Below are 16,720 nucleotides of genomic sequence, written 5' to 3' on the forward strand. Positions count from 1 at the left end.
AAGACCTTAAACTTGTATTTAACACTTCTTTCACAAAGGGTTTAAGGAAACTCAGCTGGGGTTTCAATTCACCTAATAGCCAAAAAGCACTTAACAAGCAATTTCCGAAAGTCATCAGAAAAGGAAGTATGCAAACCTAGTGTCATTTTATCAACCACAGTTTGATCAAATAAGCTATTCCCTAAGCCCTCTAGAACCCATTGTCTTGCAGTCTCCTCATGATTTATAGGTGATCTCAAGTTCTCTCCTTGTCTAAATGGGAATTACAAAGAGTTGATCTGCTTGCCAGCTCTTCTTTCTACTTTAGTTATCAGTTCTGCTTTTTCCAGAGCTCTCTTTAGTTGGCCCTTTTCTTCACCAGAAGTCTGTCCATCATTAATAATGTCTTAAGCAAAAGTGACATCCCATATACTGTACATAAATAAAAACCTGGCCACAATATTTGATTAAATAAAAAAATTTTCAGAGCATGGTTTAGGGAATTAAACATTTCCCTAGAAGTTCAGTAGAGATTCTGTAGTAAGTCAAATAAGAGTAGGCAAGCTATCCTAAAAGCTAGATATCCCATAATGATCTATTAGTCCTTGTATACTGGTCTCTCAGTTTACACAGATTAACAATAGTCCTGAATACTACTACCATATATACTGAGCATGTTATCTACATGCTAATATTTTTAGTACTAAATTTTTGTGGCAGACATTCAGTGATTTCTTACTACTTTTAAGCTATACTTGAAGTAAGCTTCTTCAAATATAGCTTGATTTTCTTCATATATGGGTTTGTAAGCATAGAAAATTATTACTCTGCTTGTGGGGTCCTGTTTTATAAAGCTAACTATGTTTTTAAAAGAATTGCAGATTTGTAAACCTGTAGTAGTGATCCTGTAGGTTTTTTTTATGTACAGGTAAATTAGAAATGTCTTTAGACTGCATGACTTTAATTGCTGTTATTTATTATGTGAGCTATTATTTTTGAGTCATGGTGATCAGTTCTTGCAATTTGAATTGTTTTTTATTTTCTTTACAGAAATATTATTCTGTATAAATAAATTAAAATAAATTTGTGGTTTAAGGTTAGGATTTGATCTATTAGCTTTCTACATAATTAAATACCTAATAATATAACACTAGACAACTGTTGGGTCATCACTTCAAAGATATTTTCTTTGTCAATGTCTTCAACAATACAGAGCTTCTAATGTATGGCCTTCACTGGAAAGACTCTTAAAAATTCAGGGAGATATTCTGAGATAAATGGAAGATAACCAATATTCAAGAGTATAATGCAGTCAAAGATCAGGAATTGACCACAGAAAATCTTTTATGGTATTTTATAATTTTATGTCATAAAATGATTTGTAAAATTTGCCAAATTTCAATTTCATGGGAGACATGGGTTCTGGTTTTGAATGCATTCTATGTTAGCCCATTTGAGGTAACTTGTTTCAAAAATTGTTGCCCCGTGATGCACTGTTTCACCCAGTTAATGGTTTAGACCCAGAAAAACATGAGAGCTATAGGATAACAGAAAAACAGAGGAAAGGAAAGGACCTTGGAGGTCTTCTAGTCTAACCCCTGCTCAGGCCAAAAATGCTGTTTAACCCATATTTTTCTTTTATCAAGTATTAGGTTGTGGTCTACTTTATCAAATGCCTTACTAAAGTCCAAGTAAATTATATCCACAGCATATCTCTAGTCCACTATTTTGTCCATTGTCAAATAATGCAATAAGATTTTTCTGGAATGATCTGTTTTTGAAAAACCCATTATGGTATCTGGTGATGACTTTGTTTCCCTCTAGGTATTCAGAGATTCATTGCTTGATTATCTTTTCCAGAATATTCCCAGGTATTGATGTTAAGCTGATAGGGCTGTAGTTTCCTGGATCCATTTTTTTCCTTTTTTGAAGTTGGGAACTATATCAGCCTTTTCCAATCATCCTGATGCTCCAGGATCTTTGAAAGATATGATTCAGTGGTTCTGAGATCATATCTGCCGGTTCCTTTAGAATTCATCTGGTTGAGGTGATTTAAACTGGTCTAGAGTAAGATAGATGTTCTCTTATCATCTTGCCTTAATTTCGGTGGTGGGATTCAAATTTGTTTACTACCGGTTCTGTGGGCGTGGCAGGGGAAGGATACTGTAAAATCTCCAGTCAGAGGTGGTATTTTCCGATTTTCCTAACTTCTCAAAATTTCTACTACTAGTTCTCCAGAACTGGTCAGAACCTGCTGAATACCACGTCTGCTTAATTTGTATTCCTAATCTATCTTTTACCGTACTGTTTTTGATAGGTAGAACTGTTTTTTCCTGTTGTATAAAGAAGATTCAAAAAATGAGTTGAACAGTTCTGTTTTCTCCCTAATCACCTTTTTGCCATTTTATCCCATTAATGGACCAAACATTTCAATGCTTGACTTTATTTTTACATGTTAAAAGAAGCTTTTTATATTATTTTTTTATTTTGTCACATATAGATGAAGAAGATTAGTTTGTCTGGAAATTTTGCACTGTATTCCAGTTCTTAAAGCAGAAGGAAGTAATGATGAATAAGATAATTCACAGGAATTAAATAGCAAGAGATAATATTTTCAGAGATGAATATTTTCAGAAAATATAGCTGTGGCATCAATATTATGTACTAAGTGTAGTAGGAAAAGTATTTTCACTACAAAAGAGTAAGCAGACACATAATAAAGGACTACACATAGAAGAGAATGCAGTGATGATAGTAGTCCCAAGTCCACTATGCAACAGCCTGATATGTTTCCTATTGTGTGCCTGCTTATCTCTTCAGTCTCACAGGTCTGTGAGAGTGAGAGTAATAAGTCCAGCACAGAATAAAATCCCTATAGGAATCACTTGTTATTCCTCACCCATCTTGTAGAATGGAGTGATTAGAAAGAAAGTGATTACAAAAGAATAAGCAAACACTGAATTGAGAATACACAAGGCTGTTTGTATATGGCATTTGTGGCTCTCAGCCCTAAGTGAACATGTGATTATTGGCTTTGTCCTCTATATGCAAGTGATATAACTAAATTTTGCTTCAATACACAGTGTCACAATGCTTTCAGTGTGAAATTTTATCAATTGCTGTTGTACAGTAACACATGGTATGAGTAACAGAAATGATTTCCAGGCGTAGAGACAAACATTGAAGGCAACAACTTTTTGTTGTGGAGTGAATTTATCAATTCTGCCATTGAGAAACTGCTGGAGGATGAATTTTTATTGATCAGAGGGCATTATTAAAAAACAATCTTATAAAGTGAACAAAGGGAAAATAAATTGCAGAGTTGTACTATTAAATGTACAGATATATTCAAATAATTATCATTACTCAGTTGCAATTAATTTGTATTTGTTACAGTTAGGAAATAAATGTATGTTTATGCACATTCTACATGTATAAATTATGCTACGCAAGATTTGAAAATTCTATTTATTTGTTAGATGAACATGATGCCATATTAGATTTTCTAAAGATGAAGGTAGAAGAGGGTTTTACTAAGGGAAAATTAAAATATATGAGTTCAGTGCTAAGGCACTGAATCAGTCCCATAGATGTTCGTACAAATATAAGTGGTAAGTCATCCAGAAAATAAAATACATTTCGCTGTTATGAGATACACTAAAAAAATATTTAATTCTGGATGATCTTGTAAAAAAAATCTACAAAATAAAATAATGATAAATTATTTATATTAGTGACTAGTGATTAGTAAAAGGTGTATCAGGATAAGAAAATATGAAATGTTAACCTTCAATTTGCTAGCTGTTAGTTGTAAGAGATAAAATTTGTTTTCCAATTTCATAGGCATAATGCCATTTTATACATATGTAAACTCCATTAGCCGTTTTACCCAAATATAATATATTTTCCGAATTCTTCAAATCCCATTCAAATTTAATGGACATTCAGGTCTAAACAGACTTTTCTACTTCCCATGAGTTCATTAAATCAAGAATTTGCCTAATGTGAATAATATTTTTGTTCCATTTTGTTATATAGTTACAAATTGGCAAAATTATCATTTAACTTTGATTTACAAATCAAAATATGTGTTGAATTTAAAAGTCATATTTTATAAGTTTTTGTGAAAGTCTATAAAAATGTATGATTATAAGAGTACAATGCCATCTTGTGGCCACAGCACTCTCTGCATTTTTAACCATAGAACAGATTTGATTTTAATGTACTGTACATATTATGCTGTACATTCCAGAGAAAGGATTAACTTGCTAATTAATAAACAGAGCTGAGGAAATGGGATGAGATATGAAATGAAGATGCATTTGTTTTTATTTTAAGAGACAGTGGTAAAATGTTAACGCTGAATATATTTGGTGGAGATGAAGGAAGAAGTTTCTTTTTCCTATTTCCCTATTTTTCCTATTTCTTTTATGGGGCTCTGCATTTTCTATATAATTTAATATGTTTTGGGAAGTTTTTGGTATATATTTTATCTGTTTAATATAATTCTTAATAAAAGTATTGGGTAAAAAACAAACAAAGAGCAAAGATACTACATTGGTAATATAAATTCCTAGTGTAGTGACGCTATTGTTACTGTTTTAAAGTTTTAAAAAGTTGAATATTAATGAATGGTTATAAAATATTTTTCCTCCAAGCTTTAGCCTATAAGGCCATTTGAATTTTGAATTACCTTAATTTACCTTTTGCTATTGATAGTATCTCTCTCTATAGTGAATATTAGTATAGAAAAGCTGTTTGTCTAACTGAAATTCTTTCCTTTCAGGCCTTTAAAACTGTGCTTAAAGATTCAGAGTTTGCTTCCAAATAAATAACTTTCATACATCTACAGTGACTAGAACTTTCCCTTTATATTTAAATTTCTGTAATTCGGGGGGTGGGGGTGGAGGGGGGGATGAAAATGCAGAACAGCAAACCATGTGATTCTAAACTTATTTGTATACAAAAAAAGTTACTTTGCTTTGTTACTCAACAACTTATTAAATAACTAATAACTATTTGGATTGCATGGTGGCAGAATGTCACTTGGTGTTCAATTCTGGCTATGCAAGGTATTTTTAAAGTAAAGATAGTCTTCAACTCCCAACCGTAATGGAGCCCGCTCATGATAATCATAGACTGCATGGGTATAAACTGCGTCAACCATGTGACAAAAAAATTACCTTTTTGTGGTGGTTGTTAAGCAAATGCTGAGATCACGAACAATTGCTGTGGTCATTAAGCAAACCAATGTTTCACTATGGACCTATTTTGCCAAAAGTCAGAAGTAAATGCTGATTTTAGGTAAAATACAGTCACGTGATTATGTGATGCTGCAAATGGCCAGAAATGTACGATAATTGTCAAGCACCAGAGTTGACTGGGGGGAGGAGAAAGAGATTAACAATAGCTAATATATATGGACTTGTTTAGGAAAATTTCTGATCTTGGCAAAAAATTTGCAATTATATATAGAGTATTGATAGAAAATAAATAGGCTTTCGAGGCCTTCAGAAGTTTCCAGATCAAGATCACCATTAGCAAAGAATGCATTTTGATCATAAATAAAGATGATCATATAGCTAAAGCAGGATGAGGTTACTTTTGAATTAGGTTTATATCTCTATTTATTAGTGCATTTTTTTCCTGTTTTGTAGCCTTTCATGTCTCCTCGATATCCAGGAGGGCCAAGGCCACCTTTAAGGATACCCAATCAGGTAACAGTTTTTTAATCAGTGAAATACAGGAAACATTTACCTGGAAAAAGCAAACTTTTACCCATTTTTGAAAACAGCAAGTCTTAAAAACTGCATTTATGATGTAGATATTTGACATAATGTTTATTGAATGAGGGTATCATATCTAAAGATATTACAGCAGGTAAACAAAATCTGTATATAAATTTCTATCTTTAAAATACCATACATTTAAATTTGATTTTATGGGGAAATAATATACGAAATAGATTGAGATTAGTTGTAAAAGAAGCTAATTTTGGATTCCCATTCTTTTAGGATGACATTATAGGGTTTTTAAAAAATGAAAATAGATTGCGCTTTTAAAAAAAGTTGTTTAAGTATGATATTCAAGTGGAAAATTTCTCTTTTTAATAGGCGTTAGGAGGTGTCCCAGGAAGTCAGCCATTATTACCTAGTGGGATGGATCCAACACGGCAGCAAGGTAAATTATCAATAGAAATATTATCAGTAGAAATAACTGAATAAATAACTGATTTATCATCAAACTTGCATTTGTTAATACATTGTAACGTCATCCAGAATATTGTAAGAAATACATTCATACTATTATTCTCATGATCTAAATATAAAAGGGAACAATTATTTCTGTTTAAGTATTTCATGTTTTATTTATTTAGCAAATTTATATAGCCACCTATCTCACTGACATGACTCTGGGTGGTGTCCAATTAACAAAACAATGTGCAACCATTAAAAACTTAAAACAATAAACATATAATAATAAATAAAAAGCAGGCTTGCAGGAGAATAACAACCATCTCAGCAAATTACAACCATGTTACAGCCTCCCATGAGATCTACAAAGTGGCAGGTCCTTCCAAAAGCTAACAGGAATGGAGCTGACTTCACCTCAGGAGGGAATGAAGAGCAGGAGCCACAATAGAAAAGACATACCATCTAGTTCCCATTAGACGGAACTCTTTAGCAGATGTTTGTTTTCCTGTCTTCACCGAATCATGCAAGATCATAGATTTTCATGTTTCTAAAATGTTATTGATTGTGGGGCAGCAGGATTATCTTAAAGTTCCTTGTAACCTAAAAATAATTTAAAATACATCCTGCTGCTGCACATTATTTAGCACTTGTACAAGAGATGATATTTAGTTGTTCAAAATTCATATTGAACAACTCTTAAATTTATCTTCTGCAGCACTACTATATCTAAATGTGCTTTAAATGTTCTTTTAAACAAAAAGAAATGTTATCTGTCTGTCTGTCAGTCTCTCATCAATACAAATTGCAGGGATAAATTCTTTCCCTAAATATAGTTCTCCTAAATTTATTAAATTGGTAGTTTAATTAAAATAAAGTTTGTGGGGAGGAAATCCTATGTTTTTAAGCAAACCGAAATGAAAAGAATGGAAGACATTAACTTTGAAAAGGAATTATCTTTGAATCTAAATGGAAGAAAAATAACTTGACTGAGTTTGTATTTGACACAACCTTTTACAAAATATTTTAATCATGGGGAAGACAAATTGCTACTCTGATTAAAATACATTTATAATATGAAACAATCTGATTAAACAATTAAAAATTGTATTTCTATTTTTTTTTCATGAATCTTTTAGGTCATCCAAATATGGGAGGACCAATGCAGAGAATGACTCCACCTAGGGGAATGGTCCCACTAGGCCCACAGGTATATTGCTTAAATTGTCTTTCATATGATCACATTTCTCGTAATTTCCTATGAGAGAAAGAGAAACAAAGAGATGTATTCTTTCAGTACACATATTCTGTGTACTTGAACACAACAAAAATTATTGTACACAATTTCTCTAAAAGATTTGAACAAGCATGAGAACATGCACACAGCTTCTTCTAGTTAGAAATCAAACATAAATTGCTGTTAAAATTCAGAGAACCTTAAAAACTTATCAGAACTTTACAGTTTTGGTGTTTAAAGCCTGAACATTTCATTTTAATATTGCTTTAGAATGTTATATGATTTTAGAATTATCTGTTATATATGTTCACGTGCACTTGTAACTTATCCAGAGCTTATAAATTTATACAGATTCTGTACATATGTATCCCATTTCTATATTAAATTTATGATTGATAAATTAATAAGAACTTACAGAAGTGTTGGGTGTTTGATATTGGCAGTAAATGTTGGCAATATACTTGTAATAGAATTCTGTCATTAACTTCCTACATTTCATTCATTTGTTCTTTGTAAAACATTTTTCAAATGTTTTAATCAGATTTATTTAGTTGAAATAAATATGGTTAAAACATACAAATTATTTTACTTAACCTTAATTAAAGTGACCTAACATTAAATAAAGTATTAGACTTTATTTAATTTTAAATAAATTTTATTTAATATTTATTAAATAATAAAGTTTATTAAATATTTCTGTCAGGTTTCCAAGTGATGAAATCCATTTAAAAAGAAAAGAACAAAGTCCATCTTCCAAGACAAATTATTTTATTTAGGAAAGCATCAAATTGGCAAAGTTCATAGTAATTCCGGATCTGACACAACGGAATTAACCCACAATATTAAAGTTAGAAACAACCCCCCAAAGTCACATTCTCCAATAGAAGTAATTCAACATTGCTTGATGTCATAAATCTCCACCTCAAGGGGCCCAAGCATGGACAGCTCGTTTCCCACGGGAAGAAGAATCGCCTAGCCAAAACACTCTTTATCTCCACTCCTCCCCCCTTAGGAATGTGGCAACCCCGAAACCCTTCCCCCCATGACTGCCAAAGAGAAAGTAAGAAAAAGAATATATATTAAGCCTAACTAAAATGGCTACACATATGTCAATTTTGGGCTTGACAATTTATTTGGGTTAATATTACATCACATTGCATTATTATATTACAGATATTCCAATAAATGCAAAATACTTTCTAGAAAGAGAGAAAACATGAAAGAAGTCAAATGGATAATTTTTCAGATTTTCCTTTGTAGATCCCTTTGAGGTAGGCCACCAGGTCAGGAAAGAAATGCCACAAAGATTACCAGAACTCTTATTATTTATTCCTCATTCCCTTTCCATGCTAGGCAGGTTTTTACCTAACAACTGTTGAATACCTTTTTAAGGCTCTATACTTGTTTTACATCATGTTGGCCAAAATCTTTCTCAGATTTTCATTTTTAAAAGTCTTTTTCGCATTTCACCTTGCACTTAATTTGTGAAGAGGATCAAAATCCAACTAACAGAATTTAAAAAAGCAACAGATGAAAAATAAACTAACAAAGCCACATCATTATATGAAAACTTATATTTATAACCATTTTCCTCAGATTTTTTTTAATCTGATAAAATTGTGATGACTGAAATTTCTAACAGTGAATTATCAAAATTATTTTCTTCCAGAAATTGAAATAAGAACTATTTTAATGGTTTTAGACAATCTAGTCTAACTATAGTTCCCAAAACTAAAAAGTGTCTATAACAGTCACTAAATGAACTTTATATATTTATTAATAAGTGACTAAGTTATAATTATAATTATAACAGATCTGTATAGTTTTTCAAATAATTAGTAGAGAATCCAGTTTGTGTTGCTGATACGATAAATAAAGAGTTAATTTGAAAGTGCATCTTTATATATAAATATAGCACTGCTGGACTATTTAACATTTATGTATGTTTTTCCCTGTTTATTGAACAGTCCATTGCTGTAATATGCTTTTAAGTAAAAATGTAAGTCCTCCTACGTAGTATAAGTACATATGTCTATTTCTAAAGTTAATAAATCTATTAAATCTATTATTGATTACAACAACTTACTCTTAAGAGCATAGTTTTAAAAATCACTCAGTCCCTTAATATTAGAATATTGAGTCAGCAGTCATGAAATGGCAAAATCTGCCCTTCACTGATAATTGTGCTAGCTATTATAAATGGAATAATCTTAATTAATCAATTAAATGTGTTTACTTCCTTTGATAAGATAATAAGGTCAGAAGACAACGTTAAATAGTTTTTTAAATCAGAGGGAGTATAGAAATAATAATTGTTTATAAATTGAGCAGTTAAAAACCTAACAATGAATGACACTGGCCGATCCAATTAGCAGATGTGTAGGGAAGTCATTAACCTGCTGTCCTTTTTTTCCCCCCTTCCTCTTTGGTTTTGTTTTTTTTGTTTTGTGGTAGTCTGACCCTTGGTTATCATTGCAGAACTATGGAGGTGCAATGAGACCCCCACTGAATGCTTTAGCTGGCCCTGGAATGCCAGGAATGAACATGTAAGTAATGTAAATTGCACTAACACAATTGCACTAACACACAATAAGGAAGTTGTCTTCAGTTGAAAGAAATGGCAGGGATGTATGCGCATTTAAAATAAAGACACACAAATGTGTATCGATTAATTAGCAAACAGTAATAACAACATATCAGAATGCCAACAGGAATTTGTTCTTTAACTGGTGTAGTGGGCAGGATATTTTGAGCCTAAAGATTTCTTGAAATGATCTGGTGGCTTTATCATTTTGGCAACTCAACAAGCTTTCAGAAAATACTTGAAATAGCTCAGATGTAGGATGTTTTGCAACATGTCATATTTAAAACATTTTGAAATAAAACATGTTATTTTATCTGGCATATTTTAATGCTCAATACATTACAAACTAACAAGTCTTTGTGGTAGGGTTTTGTCATAGGGTTTTATTTTATCATCAGCAAGACATCAGATGAAGCTTTCAAATATGCTTTTAATATGTCAGACTATATTATTGCTTGGCTTGATTGTCCACCATATAAATGAAATACATTTTTCAGTCCCTTTGAGCTTTTAGATACCTATAAACTGAGAACATACTAATGTCTCAAGGTAGATGTGAGTCTTTTCTACAATACTAAGAAATAAAAGATAAATATTTAGCCAAGTGTTAAAATTGAAGAAACATTTTTCAGAGATTTTCTTAAAATATATTAACTTTTGTTGAAAGTTGAATGATATAAAGCCAAATAATAGAAGTATTTCAACCACATAGTATTCACAACTTTTCTATTTTTTGGTCCCTTTGAGTCAGTGTTGACTCCTGGTAAATGCCTGGACTAATCCCTGCAGGTTTTTTGGCAAGATTTAGGAAGTTGTTTACCATGCCTGCTTCCTAAGGCTGAGAGAGAATGATGGGTCACCCAGCTAGTTTCATGCCTAAGGCGAAACTAGAACTTTCCCAGGTTCTAGCCTTGTTCCTTAGCTACCAGAACTGTTTCTTTCATAACAATGTAGTGGGAATTAATTTTCATTCAGGTGCAAGAACTGTAAATGATAGCAAAGTTTTCTTTTCGTTTTGCAAATAAAGGATTTTATAGATAGTATGATGCATCCAGCAAGAAAATGAAACCTACATGGCATTATAAGTGAGATAAAATATTTTTTAGAGGTTTTGTGTATAGTTATATAAAACTCTTAATTGATTTTTAAAAATATTTTTGTTTTTTGTTTTGTTTGTTAAATTATTTTGAATTTTTACACTGCTTTGGTCATGACTAGTATCTTTGAAACATGTTATTACACATTCAGTGTAATAAAATAGTGTCCTTGTAATCCATTGCTTATATTGATGACATCATAATTTAGCAGCAGTATGACAACACACCTTACTATCTCAAATATCTTATAAACAACTAGGTTTTCAGCAGTTTGGTAAATGTTAAGAGTGAGAGTGCAGATCTTAAATCTCAAAGTGGTGTTCCACAGAAGGATTTTACAAAGATGTTCACCTCCAAGTCCCCTGCCTTCTTACCTTAATGAAGAGTGTGCCTTCTCGACAAGCACTCTTGGCAGTCACATATTTGGTGTGCAATATGTTACTATTTGAAGTAAGTAATTTTGTTGATAATGAGAGTCCAAACTATGTAGGGCTTGAACTTTGATAGCTAGTATCTGGAGATATACTTTGAAAGCAAACATCAACAATTCAGCTCTGGTTTTACATACCATACCATATATTTTCAGTTAATATGTGGGCAACTACTGTTCTACATTAACTGCAGTTTCTTGATGGTTTTTAAGGACAGTCCCATGTAAAATACATTACAGCAGTCCAACCACATGACAAGGGCATGTGACCTTGCCTTGTCTTATATTCCAGGAATACCTGAGTGAAAGTGTAAGTCCTGGCTAAACCTTCTGTCTGCTATTTCAGCAGAAGCTGAAAATCCAAGAAAACCCCAATATTACATACCAGCTGTTTCTGGGGAGTATGGATTACAGAGAGCTAAAGATGATGGCCTCCAAACCAGCAGTTATTCAGTCTTGCTAGAATTAAATCTGAATCTGTTTTTTTTTTAACCATCTAAATCCTTAGAGCCTCAAGTCTTCTACCAGATCATATGGGTGTCAGAGTTGGATGTCAACAGTGTATTGATAATATTTTAGCCCAAATGGTCAAGTAGAGAAGAATCAAACCCTGTAACACCATTTAACAGACTGTCCTAGGTTTGGCAACTTCCCCTATGTATGACAGGAACTACCAGTTCTCTTAAGGAGTGGAATCACTGTTGAACATTGTCCCCAATTCCTAATGTTTGCTAGTAGCCCAAAAATATGGCAGGGTTGATGATATTGAAGGTCCTCAGCAAATCCATCATGACTAATATTATCATGCTCTTCCCATCCATATCTTGATGTAAAAACAACCAATGTAATTCTTGTCTATTACCCAAGCCTGAACCCTTACTGAAAAGGTAAGGTAGTACTTTCCCTAGGATCCTATGCAACTGCCATCCCACCACTTTTTCACAGGAATGAAAGGCTGAAAATAGGTTGATGGTTATGCAGTATAGTTGGATATAAAGCAATGAACAAGTACAATATTTTTGACTCATCAGTTTAATTGGATTCTCTATATCTAGTTTTAGGAAGTATGGACAACAGATTGTGTTTTAATTGATATTTAAGTAGAAATATTGAACATTTAAAAGGGTTCACAAATTTGTAACCACAGTTCTAGTTCAAAGGTATAAAAATAAGATAAGAACACTGTAACTAAAATAATATGTGGTGTACATTTTGTGGATTTATAAAGAACATACAACTTAGATTTGGTCAAGAAAGATATGATAGAGAAATACCGGCTGGATTGGTTATTTTAGAAATACCTTAGACCAGTGATGGCAAACCTTTTTGTTGTGGTGTGCCAAAAGCGTGCATGTTTTGGGCCCATTTTAGCCTCCAAAGGCTGCAGAGGCTTCCCTTGAGCCCCAGGGAGGGTGAAAACGGCTTCCCCCGGGCTCCAGAGGCCCTCCAGAAGCTTGAAAATGGGGACTTCCGGTATTTCATGAAGACCTGTTTTTTGGTCTCCCGAGGCCTTGAGCCTCCAGGAGGGAAAAAAAGGCCTCAAACTGGCCAAAAATCAGCTGGGAGGTGCGTGCATACAAAGTGCAGGTAAATTTCGCTGGGGCTCACATGCCCCCACAAATGGCTCTGCGTGCCACCTGTGGCACACATGCCGTACGTTTGCCATCATGGCTTTAGACTCATATTTACTTCTTGTCAGAATATTATATAAAATATTTCCATACAATATTTCTAAGCATGTCTGTTGATTACAGTTACAATACTAATCTGAATAAAGTTCTTATTTTAAATTATAAATGCAATAGTGAAATCAATATCAACTGTACTTACTACTACTTTGTTTTCTTCAGTAATTGCCTTTTTTCAATAACAATCTAGTGAACTTTATTTATGCTTATTAAATAGTTTATAGTTAAATAAGCTTTATTGCTTATTTAAACTGAAATTTGATCTTTATTTTAGGGGTCCAGGAGGTGGTAGACCTTGGCCAAACCCTACAAATGCCAATTCTGTGAGTAAACATATGAAGTATTGTACTGTTAAAAAGAAGTGAAAGTAAATTAATCAAAACATGCTTGTTTTTTCACATAGTAACTGTCTGGTTAATGGTAATGTTAGTTTTTATAAACCCAAAAGGTCTTTTTAGAGGTTGCACTTGGCATAGATAAAGATTACTCTTATTTCAGAGGTTTTTGAATAATGTGGTAATTTAATTATTTGTGTACTTGATTGTGTACCTACAGTAAAATATTAATAATTGCACAGTCAGTTCAAATTTATGGTTTTGTTTATAATTGACTTTTAAAAAAAAAATTCTATGAAATTCTATATGTAAAGTTAGGGTAAAACTAATTGTAAAAAAATGTTCTTTCTACAGGCAGTCCTTGGTTAACAATGGCAATTGGGACCAGAATTTCTTTTTCAAAGCAACGCATCTCTAAAGTATGACAGTATGTGACTGCATTGCTTAGTGACGGCAGTCCCCATTGCCATCATTAACTGAATCCCACAAGTAATTAGGCAAGGACCCACCCTGATCCAAGCCATTCCCTGCTTGAACCCTCCCAGCCCCAAGCCTCAGTAAGGTAAGGGACTGTCTCCTCTGCCTCCTGTTGAACTCGCCCCCCATACCTGCCTATCTCTGCTCCGTCTGTACCCTTTGGCCATCTGCTTAACTGTCACCAGCAGCTGCACTCACCACCCAGCCCTGTGCACCTTTGTACTGGTTGAGTCCTCCTTTTGCAGTGTCTTCTTTCATGCTGGTGCAGCCAGAGCTTCTCTTCTCAGTCCTAGCTGTAGCACTGCAAAAGAAGGACCCAGCTTGAAGACACTGGACAGGACATTAATGGAGGCCCTGATTAGTGTGTGAATAGAGACCCTGAGTAGGCATAAGAGAAGTCCCAGATGCAGCAAAAAAGGCAGGATAAAATGACCAATTCAGTATTGGCACCCAGCAGGTAGGCAAGTAGCCTAAAGTCAGTTATAGATGTGGATGAGCCTTAGTGGGCCCAAACTTTGTTCACCTAACCATAGGGATGTTTAGGGGACTGGCCATAAATCCCTTTATTCAATAATGTTATAACTTTAATAGTTGGCTGAACAAATGGACTTTAAGTGAGGACTACCTGTAATTCCATATGACTGATTTTGCTTTGATAGAACCATTCCCTTTCTTAATACAATTAATTGAAAAAATGGGAATCTCTTTTCTGTAAAAACTAACTTTAAAATAATAAAATAATATTTATAAAAACCTTTGTTATTCTATATGAACTGAAAAGAATAACCTGTTTTTGTTGTCTTACTGTCTTTTAGATACCATACTCTTCTGCTTCACCTGGGAATTATGTAGTGAGTATGTGTGTGTGTACATTTATGTGTGCAATGCTCCTCAGTGTGCATTCTTCATTCTGTTCAGTTTAAAATATAGATGTTCAATTGCTGAGAAAAAAGCACAAAAACATCAGTTATGTCTGCCATGTATTCCTAATACAGTGGAATCTCAGTACTTGAATGCTTAAAACTCATCGAATTTGATGCAAACATTTTGCCTTGGTACTTGATGCACAAACTAGAACTTGCTGATTTTGGTTGCCTCATGACTAATACATTATTCCTTATGGGAAAATTTTGTTTGGTATTAATTGCACCTCCCAGAACCAATTACTGTATTTTTCGGACTATAAGACGCACTGGACCACAAGATGCACCTAGGTTTAGAGAAGAAAAACTAGGGAAAAATAGGTTTTGGCCTCCACTGTCCTGTTTTTGGCCTCCCTGGCCCCCAGAAGCACTCTGCAGGCCAAAAACAGGCCCATTTTTGGCCTCTGGAGGCCTCTGTGGGTCCTGTTTTCTGTGGGTCCTGTTTCCTCTCCAGGCCCATTTTTGGCCTGCAGAGTGTTTCTGGGGGCCAGGGAGGGCAAAAATGGGACATGCGGAGGGTTCGGGAGGCCCATATTCACTCTATAAGACTCACAAACATTTCCACCCACTTTTTTGTTGAAAAAAGTGCATCATATAGTCTGAAAAATACGGTAACAATGAGTACCGAGTTACCACTGTATGTTTATAGTTGATTATTATGAGCAGAACAGTTAATTAGATGGAGAACTATTACAAATGGGAAAAAAGATGTTGGTTTCTTAGTCTACCACACCCAAAAATATCTAATTTTCTTGCCATGTTGAAAATATAAATAATTGTGAGAAAGGTTACACTAATTTTTAATATTTGTTACAAAAACAAATATGTGTAATATTTGGTTACAAAAACTAAAATTGCTATGTGCTGAACAGGAAAAAAAACAAGTTCAAAAATGTAGGTTCAATTAATAAAAGATGAAAAAAGAACAACATAAATAGAAAATTAGAGCAGGTTCAAAATTGGAGCAGGATAATAAAGAGAGATGTTGGCAAACTTCTTTTGAAAGAATTTTGTTAAGATTTTTTGGAAGATCAGAGCTAAAGAGAGAGAAAAGTACCCATGAGCTGAAGCCTCAAGTCTTTCCCATCAGAATGTGCTTTATTTATTTCTCTATCCAGTCATCCATCCAACCCTTGCTTATCCAAGCCAGTTTTGCAACTTTCATTAATTGTGTAAGTTGACAAGTTTTCCCATGAAGAAAACACTATACAGGTCAATTCTACATGAATCAGATTAAGGAACAACTATGAATTTGAGATGATCTGGTGGTAAAATATACACTGCTCAAAAAAATAAAGGGAACACAAAAATAAGACATCCTAGATCTGAATGAATGAAATATTCTTATTAAATACTTTGTTCATTACAAAGTCGAATGTCCTGACAACAAAATCACACAAAAATTATCAATGGAAATCAAATTTAGCACCCCATGGACGTCTGGATTTGGAGTTACACTCAAAATTAAAGTGGAAAAAAACACTACAGGCTGATCCAACTTTGATGTAATGTCCTTAAAACAGCTCAAAATGAGGCTCAGTAGTGTATGTGGCCTCTACGTGCCTGTATGACCTCCCTACGCCTGGGCATGCTCCTGATGAGGTGGCTGATGGTCTCCTTAGGGATCTCCTCCCACACCTGGACTAAAGCATCCCCCAATTCCTGGACAGTCTGTTGTGCAACGTGGCATTGTTGTATGGAGCAAGACATGATGTCCCAGATGTGCTCAATTGGATTCAGGTCTGGGGAACGGGTGGGCCAGTCCATAGCATCAATGTC

General features: G+C 33.7%; 1 protein-coding gene across 16 annotated transcripts in view; it reads left to right on the top strand.

Annotated features, from left to right (window-relative positions):
• SSBP2 (single stranded DNA binding protein 2) overlaps positions 1-16,720 on the top strand; it is a 150,932-nt gene that overhangs the window by 119,938 nt on the left and 14,274 nt on the right. For 10 of the 16 annotated variants that reach the window (XM_087958222.1, XM_087958219.1, XM_087958226.1 and 7 more), the window contains 6 exons: positions 5,637-5,696; positions 6,093-6,159; positions 7,310-7,380; positions 9,886-9,953; positions 13,481-13,529; positions 14,834-14,869. In XM_087958222.1, coding sequence (XP_087814348.1) covers positions 5,637-5,696; positions 6,093-6,159; positions 7,310-7,380; positions 9,886-9,953; positions 13,481-13,529; positions 14,834-14,869 — 351 coding nt within the window. Of the gene's footprint in view, positions 1-5,636; positions 5,697-6,092; positions 6,160-7,309; positions 7,381-9,861; positions 9,954-13,480; positions 13,530-14,833; positions 14,870-16,720 lie in introns of all 16 variants that reach the window. The other 6 variants (XM_087958216.1, XM_087958215.1, XM_087958217.1 and 3 more) reach the window with 1 other exon arrangement.

This window comes from Notechis scutatus, chromosome 2 (genome assembly GCF_049901735.1).
Source record: "Notechis scutatus isolate UNSWTSFEM ecotype Mainland chromosome 2, rNotScu1.2, whole genome shotgun sequence".
Taxonomy (NCBI): Eukaryota; Metazoa; Chordata; class Lepidosauria; order Squamata; family Elapidae; genus Notechis; species Notechis scutatus.